The sequence below is a fragment of the Cydia strobilella genome, chromosome 2 (genome assembly GCF_947568885.1).
Source record: "Cydia strobilella chromosome 2, ilCydStro3.1, whole genome shotgun sequence".
Classification (NCBI taxonomy): domain Eukaryota; kingdom Metazoa; phylum Arthropoda; class Insecta; order Lepidoptera; family Tortricidae; genus Cydia; species Cydia strobilella.
Window position 1 is genome coordinate 13,374,349 of NC_086042.1, and position 22,287 is coordinate 13,396,635.

The following is a 22,287-nucleotide window of genomic DNA, read 5'->3' on the forward strand; positions in this document are numbered from 1 at the left end:
CATCGGGTGGGCCGTATGCTTGTTTGAAACCAACGTGGTATAAAAACAAAACCGTTTCACTGAGGCGGTTGCTTAGAAGTTATTACGGTCGGCTACGGACTGGTTGAAAGGTTGGCTGCGTAAAGCTTATATACAGGTGGGCTAACAAATAAGTGCATTCCCGTTACCAGGGAGGTTTTGGGATTATACTGAGCATCTTTTACTATGGGACCAACTACGAAATCGCGAAAAAAAAAGTTACCCTCCCATAGAAAATGGACCAGCCAAAATGTATGAACCAACAAAAAAAATTTCGCGAGTTCGGGGTTAGTCCCATAGTAAAAGTTGCTCAGTATAATCCAAAAACCTCCTTGGCAACGGGAATGCACTTATTTTTTACCCACCGTGTACATGTAGATAGATAGATAGCTAGCAAAAATGTAATATAATAAATAAACCGTATAACCTAGTTAGTCCTAAAACTTATTAGAAAATCCATTCAACCACCTGAGATAAGCGGTAGACCTACGGGTTGGTTTTACGAATATTTATCTTACCTACACATATTTTACATAATGTCATTAAAAATTAAAACTTCAATCATTTAACTATAACAATATTCTCCTTCAGCTTTGCAGCAGCACTGCCGTGTCAGACGTATCTCTGCTATCTTTAGATAGCAGAGATACGCCTAACCAGTGCAAAATAAAACTAGACACTATGCTTTACATAATACTTAAACAAAATTTCAAAAAATGTCTTTAGTTACTGAGATATTTCATGTTTTAAGATAGACGTTTTCGAATTTTTGGACATTGAGTTATGCGTATCTCTTCTAACTCAAGTTAGAATAATTATGCGTAACTGTTCGCAGTTTTTTTTACGGCAAACTGGATATCTACTATCTCGAGTTATCATAGTTTCGCGTAACCACACGCAGGTAGTACGGCAATAGGCGGCTCGCGGTGAGGCGGGGCGCGGAGGGAGCGGCTCGTCGCTCCTTGCCACGTGTACTTGTTTATATGTGTCGTTTTCAAGCTTAAGGTACCACATTGTCGCTTATCATAAGGACATAGCCCCGACAGGTACCTACTTACAAAAATCTTAACGTAAACTAAAAATAAAAAGTGACAAACACAAAAATAATTGAATAATAGTTATACTTGACAATATAATATAAGTAATGCACGAGTACTATCTTGTTACATACTTCTGTAGTAGTTTCTTTCTTTTGTAGAAGATAACTAATAAATGCATGAAAAGTAAGTAAAATTATGAACATAATTTATAAAACATAATTTTTTTTACTCTTTTTTTTATTTTTATTACTAAAAGCAAGAAAAGTTTCAAACAATGTCAGTAGAGGCAAAATATTAGTTTAAATATATATTTGGATCGCTGGAGTGTGTTATTTTCAAATACATAGAAACGTATAGTTAATGATTCTGATTCTGAATAAAAATTTTGAAGTAACTGACCCTAATATTTTTACTAGGTATCTTCTAATACCCACAATAAATTTACACTAAACCTGAACCAAAACCTGAGTTCCACTAGGTACAGCCGGGGTTCAGCATCAGCTCTATCTTGGGTACTGCTCTCCCAAGTGCTCATCAAGGCGTGTCGGATGACCAAAACAGCGTTTGCCTACGTTGCACCAAACCTGAGTTCCACTAGGTACAGCCAGGGTTCAGCATCAGCTTTATCTTGGGTACTGCTCCCCCAAGTGCTCATTAAGATGTGTTGGATGACCAAAACAGCGTTTGCCTACGTTGCACCAAACCTGAGTTCCACTAGGTACAGCCAGGGTTCAGCATCAGCTTTATCTTGGGTACTGCTCCCCCAAGTCCTCATTAAGACGTGTTGGATGACCAAAACAGCGTGTGCCTATGTTGCACCAAACCTGAGTTCCACTGGGTACAGCCAGGGTTCAGCATCAACTCAGCTCTATGTATACTAAAAAACCGCATTAAAATCATACATACATACAGACATACATACATACATACATAAATACATACATACATACATACATACATACATACATACATACATACACACATACATACATACATACATACATACATAGATACATACATGCAATACATGCATACGCTATTAAACATAAGGCTCTTTCCACCAATCGATTGATCTACTTTATAACCAATGATGTAAGGACTGATGGAAATCGGGCTCCTTGTATGTAATGTGAGTTAGCACATTATAAAATGGATTATCTTGTGTAGTCTGGTTACGCGTTTTACTAGGAGCACTAATACAACGTACTATTACAACTTAAGATAAAAGAACTACGCGTGACCACCTCAATATTCCCCATGCCATGGTTACACGTTTTACTAGAAGTTGATACAATTTAGTCTTCTAACTTTAGATAAACGAAAACCTCAATAAGCCCGCGAGCCGTGGCCACGCGAAATATTATGAGCGCTCATACAACGAACTCATCTAACTTTAAGTTAACATAGTTACGCGCAACCACCAAATGTATGAAACAGTGGTTACGCCAAACTATGTTTATGCGCTTATTTCAAAAACTATGTACTTTTACAAAAAAAAAGTAAAGAAATATTATTCTTCACGTCTAGTGAAACACAAAACACATATTAAAAATGACTTAACTCAATAAACTCACGAAATATATGAGTTTATTAGTTTTCACGCTCACCAAAAACTTTAAAGTCGATTTACTCAAAACTGTGTTTTTTTGAGATAGCAGAGATACGTCTGACACGGCAGTGCAGCAATCTACAATACGCCACAGTAAAAAAAAAACAACGTATTTTTCAGCCACCCTGTATAGTTCCAAGCATGTTCCAATAATATAGTAAAGCATATTAAAACTAAAAGAAACTTTGTTTATTATTGGACTTGGGCATGAAATAACAGACTAAAACTATTATAACAAAGTTCTTGACGTGGAGGCCAATTTAAACTTACATTGTGACATCAAAACGATATCTAAATGATGTCCGTCGCGCATGCATTTTGCTCGTACTTGTCCGTACATGTATTGGTGCGAGCGAGACGCACGGGCGGCTTAAATATCTTTTTGATGTCACAATGTAAGTTTGAATTGGCCTGGTAGTTCAATTTATTGGATTCGTGATTAATTATAGTAAAATTTAGGTATACGATAAATACAAACAAGGCAGCACAGATTGGATTCTAAATATCGAAACGTTTTGTTATAACATTTGATCAGCAAATGAAATTATTTATTTTAAATAAAAAACCAGTTATTTATATACCTAGGTAATATATTTTTCACCTCAGCAGCTCGAAAAAGAGTAGGTACTTTGCTACTTAAGAACAGTGAGCAATATCGCATTTTGCTCACTGAGTGAGACAAAATGACATTCAAGTGACCTTTATATTCAAATGTCATTTCAACATGCGGTTACAAGTTCGAAATACTTGGATTCTATTTTTTCTGTCCCTTTCACGTCGTTAGCAAAAAGAAAGATAATGACACTCAACGGTATCACTAGACTTATATTGACAACCGATCAATATAAGTCTAGTGAAACTAACCATGAATCATTCAAAACTCTCTAGTGAAACTAACCATGAATCATTCAAAACTCTAATTCAACGGTATATTGACGGTTTATCACAAAACACGGCATCGTTCCAAAACACCTACGAGTATGAATTCTTAATAAGTAATTAATGACAATAAAGTTCAAAATTTGATACAAACACTATATTTTACGTATTTTATTGTACAATTAAAATAATGAACTTTAAAAACCGCCCAAGTGCGAGTCGGACTCGCGTTCCAAGGGTTCCGTACATTACAAAATATAAACAATGTATTTTTTATGTGAAACGTGAGTGACTTGTCTATAAAAAACCCGTAGGGGTCGGATCAAAAACTAAGTAATTAAGTCCGACTCACGCTTGACTGCAATTTCTAATAGGTTTAAATTCGATTCTAATAGGTTTTCCTGTAATCCTTAGGTAAAGATCTATTTTGTGTATTTTTTTCAAAATTTTAGACCCAGTAGTTTCGGAGATAAAGAGGGGAATGGTCATTTTTTGCCTATTTTTATAATTATATTATATTATTTTCTAAATTGTTTATTCTAAAATTATAAAAAAAATATATTTAAGATTATCACAATGAGCTCTTTCATTTGATATATAACACGATATAGTTTGAAATACTTTGTTTTTAATTTTCTCATTTACCCCCCAAAAGTGGCCCCCATGTTTAAAACTTACATATGTATACCAAATTTCAACTTAATTGGTCCAGTAGTTTCGGAGAAAATAGGCTGTGACAGACGGACAGACAGACAGACGCACTAGTGATCCTATAAGGGTTCCGTTTTTTCCTTTTGAGGTACGGAACCCTAAAAATCCACAGATTATTACGCAAAATAAACAATTCTACACTTCGAGTGCTCAGTAAACTAAGCACTCGAAGAAATATCAAACTGCTCTCTTGTTGTACAATAGTTATTTGTTATACAAGGGTGCAAAGTTGTATTTTAACACACGAGAAGTAAAATACATTTGCACCCGTGTGTAACACAAAACTTTTCCCCTCTGTTAAGACCTATCTTAACAAGTAGCAGATAAGTAGGTATTAGCATACCTAAGTACCTACTTACCTAATCTAGACAGATTAAGTCTCTCAATCGTCCTATGATATGTAAAGGTGACATCTACCGAAACTATTGTGTACTAGTTTAAGTGCTCAATAAGCTGTTAGCTATGTCAATGTATGTAATAGTTCCTAACCAATCCGTAGTGTCATAGTGTGGCGCTGTACTTTACTATATAAGCTTCTACATGTATGTAGATAAGCCCACTTTTTCTAACCAGCCTTCTGTAAAACATTAAATTAAGATATCAGATTCTCTGCTTTCATTTGGTCGCCATTACCTCCAACGCTGAACATAATGGTGACCCCTAGTTTAAATCGCGGTTAATCTCAGTACTTTAAAGCGAATCGCTAGTAAATTTAGTAAAATTTGCGAGCCGGTACGTCGAGGAATCGCCGCGTATCCTGATTTAGGCCGGGAGAGCAACGTTACCACGTAGGCAGCAACCGCGTGGGGCTCCGCCGACCTGAAGAAGCTGAAGAGGTGACTAGGAGGCGACCACACCACTCGATCGAGCGGCCTGAGCCAACGCGACAGGCGCCGACCGAGCCACCAAAGCGGGACCACGTGCGTGGCACCGCAGCCGCAGCAGGGAACGGCTACCGCAAGTACCAAAGGGACCACGTGGGTGGTACCACACCAGAGGCAGAAGGAGCGCCCAAGCGAGGGCAATCACCAAGCTACGCCACGCGCACGAGCATCAATCGAGAAGGCAAGTGAGCTGGCATTCCCTAACCTATCTACCAAATCTCCCTACCAAATTTAATTGTAATCGATTTATTTCCTACAAATTGTAAATTGTAATCGTTCTTAATCATGTTAGAAACTTCCAAAAACACTCTAGAAGAGTTAGAAATTAGGCAGTTAAAAAATAGACGAGGTGTCTGTAAGCGAAAATTAACTGTATTTAATAAATTTATAGAAAGAATCGACTCAAGTGCATTGACGGCCGAAATAATTGTAGACATAAGCTTAAGACTAGAACAATTACCAAAGTTATACAATGATTTCTCTGAGATACAGGACCGGATCGAGACACTGTGCAGCGACGAAGGGGACATCGAAGCCCACGAGGCCGAGCGTATGTCATTTGAGGACACATTTTACCGACTTAGCGCTAAGGGCAAGCTGCTGGCGAAGGTAGATACCGATTCAACACCAAATGACCATAGTCCGCAAGCCCCGCCGCAGCAACCCCTCGGTGAGTCGATAAAATATCCCGAAATTAGCCTCCCTAGCTTCGACGGAGACCTAACACAGTGGCTGCAATTTCGAGACACATTTGATGCCCTAGTCAACCAAGCTAGCTTAGCACCGATCGTAAAATATAAGTACCTACGCAGTTGTTTACAAGACGGCGCACTTGAGGTAATTAGTTCGCTCGATTTCTCCGAGGACGCGTACATGCTCGCGTGGCAGATGCTTTGTGAACGTTATAATAATCCTAAACGTTTAGTCACCAACCACATGCGAGCCTTGTTCGACGTGGAACCGGTACCGTCAACTCCTTCGGGTCTAAGAGGTCTGTGCGATAATATTTCCAAACATTTGAGATCTTTGCGCTCATTAAATGTACCTACCGAAAATTGGGATCTCGCAATTATTCACATGTTAGTTAAAAAGTTAGACAGTCGATTGCAATCAAAGTGGGAAAACAGTGTTGATTTGAGAAAATTGCCTTCGTTGCAGGATTTCAAAACCTTCCTAAAGAACCGAGCTGACCGGCTGGAAGCGACCAGCCCAGCAGTACCATCGGACGCACCCAGCACTTCCAAGAAGGCCATGGTAACCACGTCCGAACCTATCAAGGTAACCTCCAAACAGTTTAAATGTAACCAGTGTCCGTATTGTTCGAGTACGCATTATATTAATCAGTGTCCAAAGTTTAGTGCATTAAACGTTATCGCGCGCATCCGAGCCGTGAATAAATTACGATTATGCTTTAATTGTTTGTCCGGAACGCATGTCTTAACAAACTGCAGGGCCAGTACATGTCGAGTATGTAAGGGCAAGCATCATACGTTACTACACAAACCAAATACCAACACTCATGTAGGTAGTAACCCCGTACCAACGCGATTACCAATATCAACGTTAATCGACGAACAACCGAGTTCTAGTCAAATCGAGACTACCTTGTCGAATAACACTTTAATCGAAAAACAAATAAACAATGCGCGAAATAGGTCAGTTTTCCTTACAACAGCCCAAGTGCTCGTTAGGGATAAGCATAACAATGTGCATAAAATGAAGGCATTTTTAGACAATGGCTCGCAAGAAAATTTCATTACCGAAAACGCGGCCAAAAAGTTACAATTAAACAAGGAACAACTTGCCTTAAATGTCATAGGTTTCAATGAAAAAGTGTCTAGCCTTTTAGAATCGTGTGACGTAACATTGCATTCCTTAGACGGAACCTTTACAACGAATTTGTCCTGTTTTATTACGCCTATAATTTGTACTACCAACATTTTAATACCAAACGTGCAACGTTGGCACATTCCGTCGCGTTATAAATTAGCTGATGACGAGTTTAACTTAGCTCAAGATGTAGATTTGCTTATCGGTGGGGAGATATTCTTTGATTTACTTCTTACCGGTAAATACAAGCTCGGGCCCGGATTACCGGTTCTGAGACGCTCGCGATTAGGATGGATAGTCACGGGTTCCGTACAAAAAAAAACCGAGTCTGCCATTCAATGTAAAGTTACAGTAGAAACTCAATTAAAAAAGTTTTGGGAAATAGAGGAGGGTTCCGCACCAAATTTACCCTATGATGAAAAACAATGTGAGGATATATTTCTGAAAACTCACACTCACAACTCTGAGGGTAATTTCGAAATAGAACTTCCATTAAAGCAGCCACCTACCAAGTTAGGTCAATCTAGGCACATAGCATATCGGAGGTTCAAAACATTAGAATCCAAGTTCGAGCGGAACCCCGAATTTAAAGATAAATATGTGAATTTCATGCGCGAGTTCGAACAAGCTGGCCATATGATTCAATTACAAGATAATTATGATGGCCCATGTAATTTTCTACCCCACCAAGCTGTTTTTCGCGACTCCCCCTCAACCCCTATTCGAATTGTTTTCGACTGCTCATGCAGAACTGATAACGGCATTTCTTTGAATGATATCCAATACAAAGGCTCAATAATACAGGACGAACTCATAAATATACTTCTACGATTCCGAAAATACCAATATGTTATTAACGCTGACATACAAAAAATGTACAGATGTATTTATGTTAAACCAAATCAACAATACCTACAATGCATATTTTGGCGGGAAAATACTCACCAACGACTCCAAATTTATATGCTGACCACATTAAGTTTCGGCTTAAAGTCAGCACCACATATTGCAACCAGATGTTTGTTACAATTGTCAAACGAAAACCAACACACATTTCCAGCAGCTGCAGAGGCCATAGCGAACCAGTTCTACATGGACGATTTTATCGCCGGCGGCGACGACGAGAATCAGGTAGCTGAAACTGCATCACAGGTGAACGAGATCCTGCGGGGAGCCAACTTCACGCTGCGGAAATGGAAGTCCAATTCCGAAGTCATCATAAAACGGGTGAGCGAAACACACACACACCAAAACACACACACAACCGAATTTGGAGATAAAACACATAAGGTCCTGGGTTTAGCGTGGTCTAGTGACTCAGATGAGCTTATGTATACCATTAAAGAAAACCAAATTTCACACCCAATCACCAAAAGAAAGGTACTAGGGGTAATTTCGTCCATTTTCGACCCCCTAGGCTTGACGGGACCAGTAATTGTAGTAGCCAAAATATTTATTCAAAAATTATTTAAGGCTCAATTAGATTGGGATACCGAATTAACACAAGACTTGATCCAAGAATGGAACACATTCTATCGAGACTTGTTTTTATTAAACCAATTGAAAATTTCGAGATGTACAGTCATACCCAATTATGTAACGATACAAATTCATGGGTTCTGTGACAGTAGTATTAAAGCCTATGGCGCTGCCATCTATATACGATCAAGCGATAGAGTAGGAAACGTACAAGTTCACCTACTTTACTCAAAATCAAAAATAAGTCCAATACAACCCCAAACTATTCCAAATTTGGAACTTTGTTCCAGTTTACTGCTCGCGACACATGTCGACAAAATAAAACGAGCATTAAAATGTGACGTTTCCGGAATCAACCTGTGGTCAGATTCAAAAATAACATTATGTTGGATAAAAAATAGTAACCCTAAATTAACTTGTTTTGTTAGTAACAGAGTCACAAAAGTATTATCACTTACAAACAAGCACGAGTGGTCATGGGTCCGCTCGGAGGATAACCCCGCCGACCTTTTGTCCCGAGGGGTAGCACCAGGCAAGCTGGAAACCAACCAGTTATGGTGGTCTGGGCCGGCGTGGTTGACCCAAAGTCCGGACACATGGCCGACCCACGATTCTGAGTCACTAAATCATGCACCCGAGGCCGAGAGCGACGTAAACATAACTCTCACCTTGGCTATTAGCACAGAATCTAACGACACGATACAATATCTTTTCCACAGGTGGTCAAGCGATAAAACACTTATTCATGTATTAGCATACATACTTCGATTTATATATAATACAAAAAATAAAACTCGAACAATTAATCCAAATAATAAATTATCAGGACCATTGTCCGTAGAAGAATTAAAAAAATCGGATCACGCATTAATTAGACATGCACAAATGGAATCATTCCCACACGAATATAAATTATTGCAAAACAATAAACCGGTTCTTAACAAATCAAAAATATTATCTTTACACCCATTCATGAAGGACGGACTCGTTCGCGTAGGCGGACGAATCGGTCTTTCGCATTATGCATATGAAAAAAAACATCCTTTAATATTAAGTCACGAGCACGCGCTTACCAAACTACTGATGGCAAACGCACATATACGTACTCTGCACGCTGGCCCTCAGTTATTACTTTCAACTATTCGCGAGCGCATCTGGCCAACAAAAGGTAGGATGTTAGCCTCGAAAATTGTAAATAAATGCGTTCCGTGTTTTAGAGCAAATCCAAAGACTACTAACCCTATAATGGGAAACTTACCCCCCTCAAGGGTAAATCCTTCCCCCCCCTTTGCTATCACGGGTATCGATTATGGAGGACCTTATAACATTAGAGATAGGACAGGGCGTGGTTACAAGGTCTCTAAGTGCTATATAGCAGTGTTTATTTGTTTTGCAACAAAGGCAATTCATCTCGAATTAATTACAGGGCTCGAGTCAGCCAATTTCCTGGCGGCGCTGCGACGATTCATCGCCAGGAGAGGTAAACCGAAGGAGTTGGTGAGTGACAATTCAACAACCTTTCATGGGGCTAGTAACGAGCTAAAAGATTTACAAAAATACCTACAGGACAGCTCGAGCGAGCTAGTATCTCATTGCGCAGACGAGGGCATAAAATGGAGTTTTATTCCTGTCTATACACCTCATATGGGGTCCCTATGGGAATCTAGTATAAAACTTACCAAATATCATTTAAAAAGAGTGTTAGGGTTATCTTTGTTAACTTACGAACAATTTGTATCAATCCTATATCAGGTAGAATCTATGGTAAATTCTAGGCCACTATGTCCCTTACCTAGTTCAAATCCTGACTATCCTGTCCTTACGCCAGCTCACTTTTTAATTGGAAAAGCACCAAATTCACTTCCGGACGAAGATTATAACCATGTACCAAAGAACCGATTAACTCACTATCAACTTTTGCAACAAATCACGCAGGACTTCTGGCGGCGCTGGTCACGTGACTACATCGGAACGCTGCAGGAACGCACGAAGTGGAGGAGCGCGCGCGGCCCAAGCCTCGCAGTCGACACCGTCGTCCTGGTACGAGACGAGCGTCTGCCGCCCTGCCGGTGGAGGCTGGGCAAGATCGTCGCGACGCAGCCGGGCCGGGATGGCGTCACCAGGGTGGCCGTCATCCGAACCGCCAGAGGGGACATCCAACGCGCGTTCAATAACATTTGTCCATTACCTACTTCGGGTGAAGTCATATAAGTAGTAAATACCTACCAACAGTACCAACCTAATGTAAAGTTCAAATAATTATAACTAAGTGTCTAATAAGTATAATTAAGTACCTAAATTACCTTACTTACCTAGTACCTATGTACATAATTAGAATACCTACTCCCTATTTAAAATAAAAATCATTTCCTATTGTTGTTTCATTTATAAGAATGGGCACAGATCTAATTAAATTTTAAGTAATTACCTAACTATAACTCGTAACAAAGAACTCTGCCCATCCTTACTGATAGGTAAAATGTATAAAGCCTATTCTTTGAAATACCTAATGTTACTCATAAAACATTAACTATTTCAAGGGGTGGCAAAATGTTAAGACCTATCTTAACAAGTAGCAGATAAGTAGGTATTAGCATACCTAAGTACCTACTTACCTAATCTAGACAGATTAAGTCTCTCAATCGTCCTATGATATGTAAAGGTGACATCTACCGAAACTATTGTGTACTAGTTTAAGTGCTCAATAAGCTGTTAGCTATGTCAATGTATGTAATAGTTCCTAACCAATCCGTAGTGTCATAGTGTGGCGCTGTACTTTACTATATAAGCTTCTACATGTATGTAGATAAGCCCACTTTTTCTAACCAGCCTTCTGTAAAACATTAAATTAAGATATCAGATTCTCTGCTTTCATTTGGTCGCCATTACCTCCAACGCTGAATACCCTCACTATAGCGAGGAAAGTGCAACATCCACAGGCGTTAGATCATCTTCATCACCTGGAATCACTCATTTTTTTACGATATTATAACAAAAAACTGGAAATTCTGTACTTTTACGTGAGAAGTTATTAAGTAAAATTTTTGTTGACAATGTTGACATTTCTGACGTATGAAATGTCAATGATGCGTTTTGAAATTGCATCGACTTAACTTGTGCGTTCAGAATTATATTTAACATAATTATTAAAAAACAAACGTTTATTATGGAATTTTAAGGTTTATGACTTAAAATCATTAAATAAGGCTAAATCTGGTATTTTTTATTAGATTCTCAAACCATTTATTTAATGATAATTAATATCGAACGAACCATTATTATGAGCGTTTTACGTTTTGTTATCTGTCAAGCTACTTAAACACGCTCCATCCAAGGTCAAATTACTTTCCCCACTAGTGGATAAAATGCGTTTTTCCCCGCTTGTTTTAAAGGATAAAAGACGGCTTTCCGAGCTAGTAAGGGGAAAATAACTATTTTATTTCTCAATCTCTGATAGTGGGTAATTGATTATCTATGAAGCGGGTTGAAAGTGATATATTTCGACCTAAGGGTGTAAGCATGTAACTAAGTTTTTTTTAACAAATTCATTACAAGAATTTAAATGCTACGCCATTTAAATTCTTGTAATGAATTTGTTATACAATTTTCATTCTGATACTTAATTCTCGATTCCTTTTATTTTACCGATTAAATTGTTAATTAAATGTACTTACCCTCAAGAAATAGGATACAAGTATAATATACTTAGTAATATTTTGTGATATAGACATGCATTTTATTTTCCTCGTATTCAAAATAAAAAGTAGTGATCAACTCGGGCGAAAGGCGGAAAAACTATTGGCGTAAAAAATCTCGTCTGGAATAGGTAAACAATCTATGATCTACTTCATCTGTCTTTATTCTTCTAAATCAGTGGGCAAAGTAGGACTTTGTCTGCAAATATTTGATTCTTTTTGGTAGGGTAAACTTTTTTAAATAGTAAATAATAAATAGCATTAATTTGGATTAGATTTGTATTTTATACATAGTATTTTTAAATTTAAACTACATAGGTACTTCTTTTTGGAATCTTTCGCTAGGGTTTCGGGTTACAATATCACAACGAGGCCGGGTAACCACCAATTTCATTCCCTTGTTAAAAAAAATACTATTTTGTCCATATCGATAGCTCACTAAACAAGTTATGCTCACATCGACTACTACATCCTGCGAGTGAGTTTTACTTTAGTTTATCTTACTCATCATAATTCACTTGGGATCGGCGCACAGCATGTCTTTTTCTTCCATACCTCGCTGACGCCCGTCATCTCTTCATTCACTTGCGTTCGTTTTCATATCATCTCTCACACAGTCCATCCACCTTGTCCTCGGTTTTCCTCTCCTCGTACCTCCCTCCACATTCATTCGTAATACCTTTCTCGTCACATGGCTTTTATCCCTCCGCATCACATGCCCGTACCACGCTAGGCGATTTGCCTTTACTTTTTCGGTTATGGGTACAACTTTCAGGCTTCCTCTTATATACTCTGCCTTATCCTATCCATTCTCGTCACGCTACACATCCATCTTAACATTCTCATCTCCGCTACATGTAATCTCTTTTCATCCGTCACCTTTATGGCCCAACACTGATCCATACGATTGCTTTATAAATTTTACCCTTCAACCGAAAAGGCATTCGGGCGTCGCGTGGTTCCCGTGACCTGTCGCCATTTCATGCATCCTGTGCTAATCCGGTTTTTCACGTCACGGTCAATATCGCCATCGCACCGTGACACTGAACCTGTCGGTGGTGCCATTAGCTGACCGGACGCGACCGGATTAGCTCCACATACTTCCCAGGCACGCATTTCTCTTTCAGAGCCCACCACAAAACCTCTTAAACCACTCGGTCGTATGCTTTTTCCCATTTCAATAACAGATTAAAATATTACTTTTCGTCTTATCAGACAACCACTCAGGATTATATTGCCTTTGATAATATTTAGATACTTTTGAAACCTACACTTTACGTTTGAATAAAACATCCGCTCAGAAATAAATTGGAGAATAGGATTCGACAAATTTAGTTTATCTTTCTAGTTATACTTAACTCTCTCAATCGGTCAAATAATCCTGATCTCAATCGGCCTCGAATGTAATAAGTATTCAAATTATCTGGATTAGCGATAGCCGACGATTTCCGCTGACTATTATTCCTCAGTTTCCGGCGGAAATAACGGGTCGGGCGTTGTGCTAGGTGATACAGAACCTGTAATAATTAGGATTCTTATAGTTATACCTACCTAGGTTAAATTCCAATAGTGACTTCATTATCCATTGTGTTATTTTTAGGGTTCCGTACCGAAAGGGTAAAACCCGGGACCCTAAGAATATTACTAAGACTCCGCTGTCCGTCCGACCGTCCGTCCGTCCGTCCGTCTGTCACAAGGCTGTATCTCATGAACCGTGATACAGATGATGTATGTCTGTTGCCGCTATAACAACAAACACTAAAACAGAATAAAACAAATATTGAAGCGGAGCTCTCATACAACAAACGTGTTTTTTTTTTTGCTGTTTTTTTGCGTAATGGTACGGAACCCTTCGTGCGCGAATCCGACTCTCACTTGGCCGGTTTTATGTAACGGCAGCAACGACGAATGGCTAAAATCGGCAATTTTTTCCCAATTATTCGCGTTTCAAATCGAAGCGATGGGCTTAGTTTGCGTGATAGCACAATAAGTAACAACTAAATGAATGTTCTGACAAAAAAAATGTAGATCGTCAGTAACAAGAAACGATATACCTGATGATATACATAAAACACTTGATATATAATATAATTTCATAAAATATTTACCTACTAGCGACCCGCCCCGTCTTCGCACGGGTAAACCTTAACAAACAAACAGCTAAACCTTCCTCTATTGATAGGTAAAAACCGCGTAAAAATCCGTTCAGTAATTTTTGAGTTTATCGTGAACATACAGACATACAGACGTACAGACGCAGCTTGGGGACTGTTTTATAAGATGTAGTGATATTTGAAAAGGACACCAACGTACATTACTAATATTACTAAGTACTTCACTGTAAGTAACCACTACATATTTGATCTAAAAAAACGGTAAAGTGCAATGCAAGTTAGACTCGCACACAACTCCCGATTACGAACTTCCTGAGACAATAAATAACATATGTGTAGTGGGTGGTTTGAAAATGTGATGTCTACCCCAAACTTTTTCATACACATTTTTCGGGTATGTAGTTACACTAATCTCTGTTTTGACCGCGACCAGTAAATCCAGTGTCCAAACGTCGGTGAATAAAGGCAATAAAACAAATTCGCGATAGACCCGGTTAGGTTGTAAATGTGATTGAATGTGTTCAAAACGCAAAAGTTTAAAATGTTATAATATAAACTTCCTGAGTGTTTCAGTTTATTTGGACAAAAAATTATCAAACCACAATTAGCGCGTTATCTTATAGGTAACTAATTATATATTCTCGTTAATTTTGATCATTGTTAATTGTTAATTTTCACATAATTGGCCGTAGTTTTATGATTGAAATTCAATTTAAGAAAATCAACCAGCGAATTGAAGACACTTGAACAGTTCTACGAGTACCTAATGGAAAATTTGTCGAATCCAATTTTCCGATTTATTTCTGAGCGGATGTTTTATTCAAACGTAAATCGTAGGTTTCAAAAAGATCTAAATATTATCAAAGGGAATATAATCCTGAGTGGTGGTCTGATAAGACGAGTAATATTTTAATCTGTTATTGAAATGGGAAAATCCTTGTTGAGTAATGTGAAGTTACCTATAATTATGTTATGACAAATATCGAAAAAGGAAGTTGTTCACGCAATAATATTTGTATAGGTACACAGATAGGTAATTCAAGTGGGCATCCGCTGGTGCTTTTTTTGCTTGGTGGATTTCCGCTTGATGCCCATATCTAGAACAAAATGAAGAAGATATAAAAATACAAATTTAATGATCTCTCGGCTCTGTTGGTTTTTGAACCAGGTTTCATACAAAGTTGCCCATGGTCCATTGTCCATGGCCCAAAAATCTACAAGGCATTAATTAACATCAAAAGTCCCTGACCGCGTTTGCGGAAAAATGTGGCCTCCCTTTGCCCTTTAGCTGATAAAGCGAAAAATAAGCAAAATAATAATGTGACAACGACTAAAAGTTGGGGAATCAGTAGGACAACAATAGTAGATTTATACATAAATTAATTGGTTTAATAGAAAACACAATTCCCCCAATGAGGGCGCCACTGGACGGTCGATGCAGTATTGACTGTATTTATTAGTCTTTTCAACCGATTTCATAGAAAGGGTGCATTTTAACTAAATCGCATTTCCGTGAAAGCCATGTTTGTCCGTCACTCCCTTGACATAGGGCATAAATGCTGGTAGTATTGCAGCTTCTGGATGCTTCCTCCTCGGTTTTCGTCCAGGTTGCGGGCTGTCCAACCTGTACCCATTCTTTCTAAGAACCCCCTGAACGTGTGACAACTCACTCTCCATAAATTCAGGGTCACAAAGATCATGCGCTCTGTTCTTTAGGGAATTCACAACGGACAAGTAGGTGACGAGGGTGATAATGAGACAGAGCATTAAGATACCTGTCCGTGTGTGTATAGGATCTCCAAGAGTCAAAATCCTGTATAGATAGGTACATTATTGAATACAACAACAATGTAATATATATGAAATAAAACTATGAAAACGGATTACACCCTTTACAGCGTTCGTGGTCAACGGTAACAACCCGTCTTACCCGTTGACCACGAACGCTGTAAAGGGTTCGAAACGTCGGGATGTATTATAAATTCAATATACGCGATATAATCCGTTTTCATCGTTTTATTTCATGAGTAACTATCGCGGTATTAACCGAAGAGAATATAATATAATATATAGTTCTATTTTAAAAATATCATACTATGAGGAATGAGGATGGTTTACTCTCACTGGAAAATTCTATTGAAAGTGTTCGTTAGACATATTGAATATCGATATACATACATACTTATATTGGCCATGATATAAATCATTGCCATTTAAGCATAAAATTGAGCAGTGATCGCCTAATTGCAGCAAAGGCTTAACGCAATTGTACCGGATAATAAAGTTGCGGTTTTTATTTCTCCGTTTATTCTGATGCATTCTTTAACATCTCGCTTTTCTTGATTAAGGCTCAGTTGGTTGGTGTGCTTCTCTCATTCTAACTGAGCTTAAGCGTGAGCGAGAACGATGTGCGTGCTCGGGATCTCAGATATCATGTTTTGAATTATATTTTTTTGTGTTTAAATAATGAAAAAAGTAATCGCTGTGTTCCCTCAAGCGTAATATTGCTCATTTTAGAAATAATTTTCATATTTTTAATTTTTGTGCAAAATTCATTACAATTTACGCGCTACGACTTTTCAAAAACTCCGTTCTCTGAGCCTACTGCACCTTAAAGCAAGATGCTCGTTACCGGGGTATGGATGAAAAGAAAGGAACCGGTTGTTTCAGTTAAAATGAAATTCATAAATCACGTAGATTGCAGACGGTGCCGCTTAGTTTATTTTATGCTAGGGGTCTTATGAAGATATTTATCTGTTACGAAAATAATGCTTGGAAATAATTTAAGTCTTAAATTACCCACAATTTAAGAGAAATTCTTAAAATATTTAGTACAGAAGAAACATCAATAAAATAATATTTTCAAAATCTTTAATTACGTACATAAATAGGTACAGATATATCGAAATGGTTTCAAATTAGTTTTTGAAACTACAAGTTACTTCGCCGACTGTACTTATATTTTTAGATGGTCATCTACATATCTCATTTAGGTTGTGTTATTTCATTTGACAACGCAATACCAAATTTACGCCCCTATATTAGTGTCTCTGACTGTCTGTCTGTTACCTCTTCAGGCTTACACCGCTGAACCGATTTAGATTAAATTGGATATGGAGTTTTTATCAATCACAAAGTCGAGGGCAGGAGCTAGTTATTTAATATTTAAAACTTCAGCTCAATTGGAGAACAGCAAGTGGTCGAAAACGTCGTGTTGTTATATCTTAAACGGATTAGGTAGCGTTTTCGTTTAAAGATCCTCGACAACGTGATTTTTTCCGACATCATTAACAAACTTCGTCATATTTCCACTAATTTACACAAAAACTTAACAAATTATACACCTAAACCTTCCTCAAGAATCACTATCGATGATTGAAAACCGCATTAAAATCTGTTCAGTAGTTTTGGAGTTTATTGCGAACGTACAAACACCCAGACAGACGCGGGGGGACTTTGTTTTGTAAGGTGTAGTGATGATACTCATGATTCACCTAATCTTTCCTTTAAATTGAGATTGGCGTGTGTACCTTAGGCTTAATTGAATTTGGGGAAATATCAGCTTATTCAGTTCCAAATTTGACAGGGGATAGACAGAAAGCAGACCTGAAATAAGGATGAACATTTTTATGACACCAGAGTATTGTCACCAAAAACCTTATATATAAACGTTTATTATTATGAAATTGAACAATTATTATATCAAGTAGGTAGGTAAATAATTCTGGAAATCTATACTTTTATCATATTTATCTTTAACTTCGTTATAACGACAGTAAATTATACTACCATCGACATCAATATAACATGTAGGTATGTAGGCTGTAGAGTCACGAGGATTGTACTGAGCCACTTGCCTGAAGTGCTAGAAGGAAAACACAGTCATTTCAAAGCGTGTATTATCCATCTTTTAGAAATATGTAGGGAACGTTATATGTTAGAAATGTTTATTCACAAGTTTTACAATGGACAAAGGTCACAAGATTCAGTTAAATAATAGATACACTAGGTTGAAAAACGCCGTTTTAAATGTTTACTATCCTTCTTTTTAAATGTTTCACTTTGGTTGTTGTAAGATGGCAAACCTGCAAGGTGCAGCCACCGCGCACTGACCAGTGGTAAAAAAAACCCGCCAAGAGCGAGTCGGACTCGCGCACCGAGGGTTCCGTACTTTTTAGCATTTGTTGTTATAGCGGCAACAGAAATACATCATCTGTGAAAATTTCAACTGTCTAGCTATCACGGTTCATGAGATACAGCCTGGTGACAGACAGACGGACAGACGGAGAGACGGACAGCACAGTCTTAGTAATAGGGTCCCGTTTTTACCCTTTGGGTACGGAACCCTAAACACTAAGGTTTTTTCGCTCGTCTTTTGTTTGCTCTATCGAATTTTCTCTTGGAAACAAGTGATTTTATTTATGTAATGTGACTCGATGCTTATGATTTATTTGTGTTAAAAGTTTTATACCTCATATGTGAGCTGCCTCAAACGCAGGTAAAATTTGTATAATTGTATATACTTATAGTAGGTATTATTAAGTTTCTGCTTATGTTTAAACCTAATCCAAGTCTTATTTGTACGTCATTGGTTTTTCTTATAAAATGAGGTTTGGAACTAGTGCAGTTTGAGGCTAGTGAAGCCGAAACACGATTGATGTGTGCGTGGAACGTTCGTGTTTTACGCTCAGCAACACACACATATACAAAATTATGTTGCCAGTATAATAATAATGCGAGCTGTTGGGGAGTGACGACCCCACGGACCCGAGTGCTCCAGAGAGTCGGTCAGGGTCTCCGTCTCCGGTGTGTCTTCGTCGGTCGGAGTAGACCCCAAGGGGACCCGTAGGATTCTCAGCTCTGGCTTGCCTTCATTGGCCGTCCAGAGGGGAGTCGTAAGAGCTATATGCTCCAGGGGTGGAAGTGTTAAAGGGCATAACGCCGCGAGTAACTTCGGAGAAAGCGCAGCACACCTCTCGACACCCCTGAGCCGCCCACGCCGGTGTTGCGCCTGGCCGTCTTTACGATGGCGCATCAGGTGCCCATCTAACGAGTGGCGAGTCACCGCCTGCCTCGATAGCACTGTATAGCACAATGTTATGGCAGGTGTCCGAAACTCTTAGCAATAGCCCAGTCTTATATTCCACCCAAATTTAAGCCATAGACCAGGACTCTTTCCACTTTTCTATAATAGCTCCTAATGCCTGCTGAAACCGGTTTACGGGTATCTATTTATGTACCCGTGAATGGGTTCCAGCAGGCGTTCTACATGACATCAAAACTCTCCAAACGGCCTCTACGTGTTGGATCTATATCCTCACGCACGCCTTATAAATGACCGGGCCTGAAAACCCGAGAGTTTATAACGGAGATACAATAATAATAATAATATTCTTTATTGTGCACAATGAAACGTGATTAAATACAGCAAATTAACATAAAAAACTAAGCAGCAACAGGCGGTCTTATCGCTTAAATGCGATCTCTTCCAGACAACCTTCAGGTAGTAGAAATTAGCGCAAGGAAGAAATAAATAAGTATAAGGGTAGCAAAATAAATGGAGAACGAGTATAGGGAAAAAAAAATCAGCACAACTAAATATATAACAATATCAATATATGCAATAAATATAAAAATATATATTTCCTTCGAAGTAGGGAAATTATAACATCATCCTTACACTTGGTTATTAATAATTTGGAAGTGTGTAGATTTGATTTTGTAGAAAAAGCTTTTATGTTTCTTTTAGGAATTTATTGCATTTCTGTACTTTGTGAAATATGGTTTCAATAAATAAGCTGATGCGTTTTTACTATTTTTTTATTTAACAAATGTGCATAAAATAATAAAAATCATTGTGTTGCTTTAGGAAGCCACGATGCAAGTGAAACTTTTTTTCGTATTGTAGGCATTTAAATCTAAAACTAACATAACACAAAATAAAAATAAGAAAAAACTAAATAAATAATGATTCTTATTTGATTAAAAAAAAATTAATAAAATAATGAAAAATGTTAAAATATACAATTTTCTATAATTATACAAGGAACTTCAATTAATCGTATTCATTTTAGAATATAAGTTCATGTCCCGATTGGAGCAAAAAATACTTACTACACTGGCAACATTTATAAGAAATGACGGCTGACGAAAATTTGGATTTTTGTATTTACGATTACGTAAAAATATCACATTAAACTCGATACTAACGCGTGAATTGTAATTATCAGGCGGTTTGTTTTTATGATTTGATGCGTTGTGACACCCATTCACTGCACAAACAATCATCGTTCCTGTGTTTTTGATTTTTAAACGGGAGGTGTACACAAACCGATTTGACCTTGAGTACTGCGAGGGCCGTTCGAATACGATGACACGAGTGCGACGTGACGTCGCACTTGAAATGGCTTCACTAGGGATGTACGGACTAGGAATCTATGCCTTATAAATCTATGGCTTGGAATAGGTTCCGAACGGAAATTTAAAAGACGCACGACTTGCGCACGACTGCCGCTGCTTATAAAACTGATTTTTGCTGCTGAAGTTTTTCTCTGTGCGTTGGTCAACTTGCGATGTTGGACATACAGTAGCACCGAAGAGGATATAATAAGATAGAGCGGTACTGTCATAGTAAATTTTGTAACCACTGTAAATTCACTGCCATCTATCGACATACTTTAAAACTAAAAATGAAGATTTATAAAAATACGTTAAAATGTATTTAAATATGGATAAATGTTATTTTTATTTGCATTAATTATTTTTATATGATTTTGACCCATTTTCTTTCACTGATATGCGCTAAAATTATTAATAATAAACGAAACCGTCAACGCCCTCTATACGAGAGTAGGCTAAAACTAGTGGTGCCCTCTGATCGAGAATCAAATTTTCGTGATTTTCGAGGCACGTTTTTTCCTTAGACTGTATCCATCTATTACGGAGTTATATCTATCTTTGGTAGCACCCGAGGTCAATATTCAACGTTCGGCTTCGTTGTTGAAAATCAAGATACGGACGTACGTATAGGCCAGTGACGATTTTTTATTTGTTTAGGCTCACGTACTGACGGATCTTAGTTTTATTTATTATACATATTGTTATTATTGAATTGTTTTACTATAATTATAGTAAAACGTTTTAAAGATTATTATCTTAAAGGACCTAGTTTTCATTTACCGCCCTATTTCCGCCGGCTACGTTGTTTACGATTCAGTTGAGTGTTGAGTGTCACAAATATCATATATGACAAGAAAATTGGATTTTGTGCAACAGGTACATATCAAAGGTTCTTTAAATTCAGGGGCGAAGTTACTAAACGAGACGTAGTTTTATGGTAACGAAAATCGAAGCGTACTTACAAGAGTTATATTAAGTTTTGCAATTTATTACCAAAAAAAAATCTCTTATCTACTTTGTGAATTATCTCTTATTACTAGTGATTTTAATGCTAAGTTTTTGATTTAAACTAAGTACAAAATGCTAAGAAATTATTGGTTTTGTTTTCCTGAAATATTAATATAATTAAAATACGCTACAGTTATTTATTAATTAAGAATAAATAGACGTAGTTACCTAAGTATAACTCAATTTGAAAACGTGATCGATTTTGGAAACCAAAAACTAACAACAGTTGTACTATAGTCATGACTTGTAAATAGTTGTCTTATGACTTATGACCCTATAGACAAATCAACTTCAGCGCCACCACTCAAATCAACTTAAGTAATTTAGATATCAATAATTAAATTGACAGTTAAAAACGCTGGAATAGAAAAAAAAACTATATCGGCGATGTGTAACAATTCAATAGTGAGGCACTAGTTTCCGTTTTCCTACTAACTGAAATAAGAACAGTTAACGATAAAAAAATATTTATAATTAAGAAGATATTTTCATTATTGAGTGAGAGAGGCATATCTGTATTATTATTTACAACATAATCTTTGCGATGGAGGCTTTGACGCGTCATAACTGTGTGCCAGTAATGAGGCAACGTGCAAGCCACTGGTACCCAATAGGTAGCAT

At 37.7% G+C, this 22,287-nt stretch overlaps 1 protein-coding gene across 13 annotated transcripts; it reads left to right on the top strand.

Annotated features, from left to right (window-relative positions):
• The first annotated feature begins 4,675 nt into the window (after nucleotides 1–4,675).
• Nucleotides 4,676–10,820, top strand: LOC134751977 (uncharacterized). 13 transcript variants are annotated; one of them, XM_063687584.1, is made up of 4 exons: nucleotides 4,676–5,811; nucleotides 6,300–6,419; nucleotides 9,877–9,947; nucleotides 10,386–10,820. In XM_063687584.1, exons 1-4 carry the CDS (start codon nucleotides 5,773–5,775, stop codon nucleotides 10,663–10,665), a joined length of 510 nt encoding a protein of 169 aa, XP_063543654.1. In that variant the 5' UTR covers nucleotides 4,676–5,772; the 3' UTR covers nucleotides 10,666–10,820. The 13 variants fall into 13 exon arrangements, 12 of the variants coding, with proteins under 12 accessions (XP_063543654.1, XP_063543622.1, XP_063543577.1 ...); XM_063687552.1 differs by having other exon boundaries at nucleotides 4,816–5,811; nucleotides 8,032–10,820; XR_010128730.1 differs by lacking the exon at nucleotides 4,676–5,811 and adding an exon at nucleotides 5,818–6,132 and having other exon boundaries at nucleotides 6,300–6,395; nucleotides 9,877–10,820.
• Nucleotides 10,821–22,287: the final 11,467 nt, after the last annotated feature.

What these genes read in the sequence shown, in the direction of transcription:
- LOC134751977 (XM_063687507.1), top strand. Translation starts at nt 5,773, where the DNA reads ATGACCATAGTCCGCAAGCCCCGCCGCAGCAACCCCTCG. An exon ending in CCCGCCGCAGCAACCCCTCG is followed by an intron (nt 5,812 to 6,299) that starts GTGAGTCGATAA and finishes CCTTCGTTGCAG; the next exon opens with GATTTCAAAACCTTCCTAAA.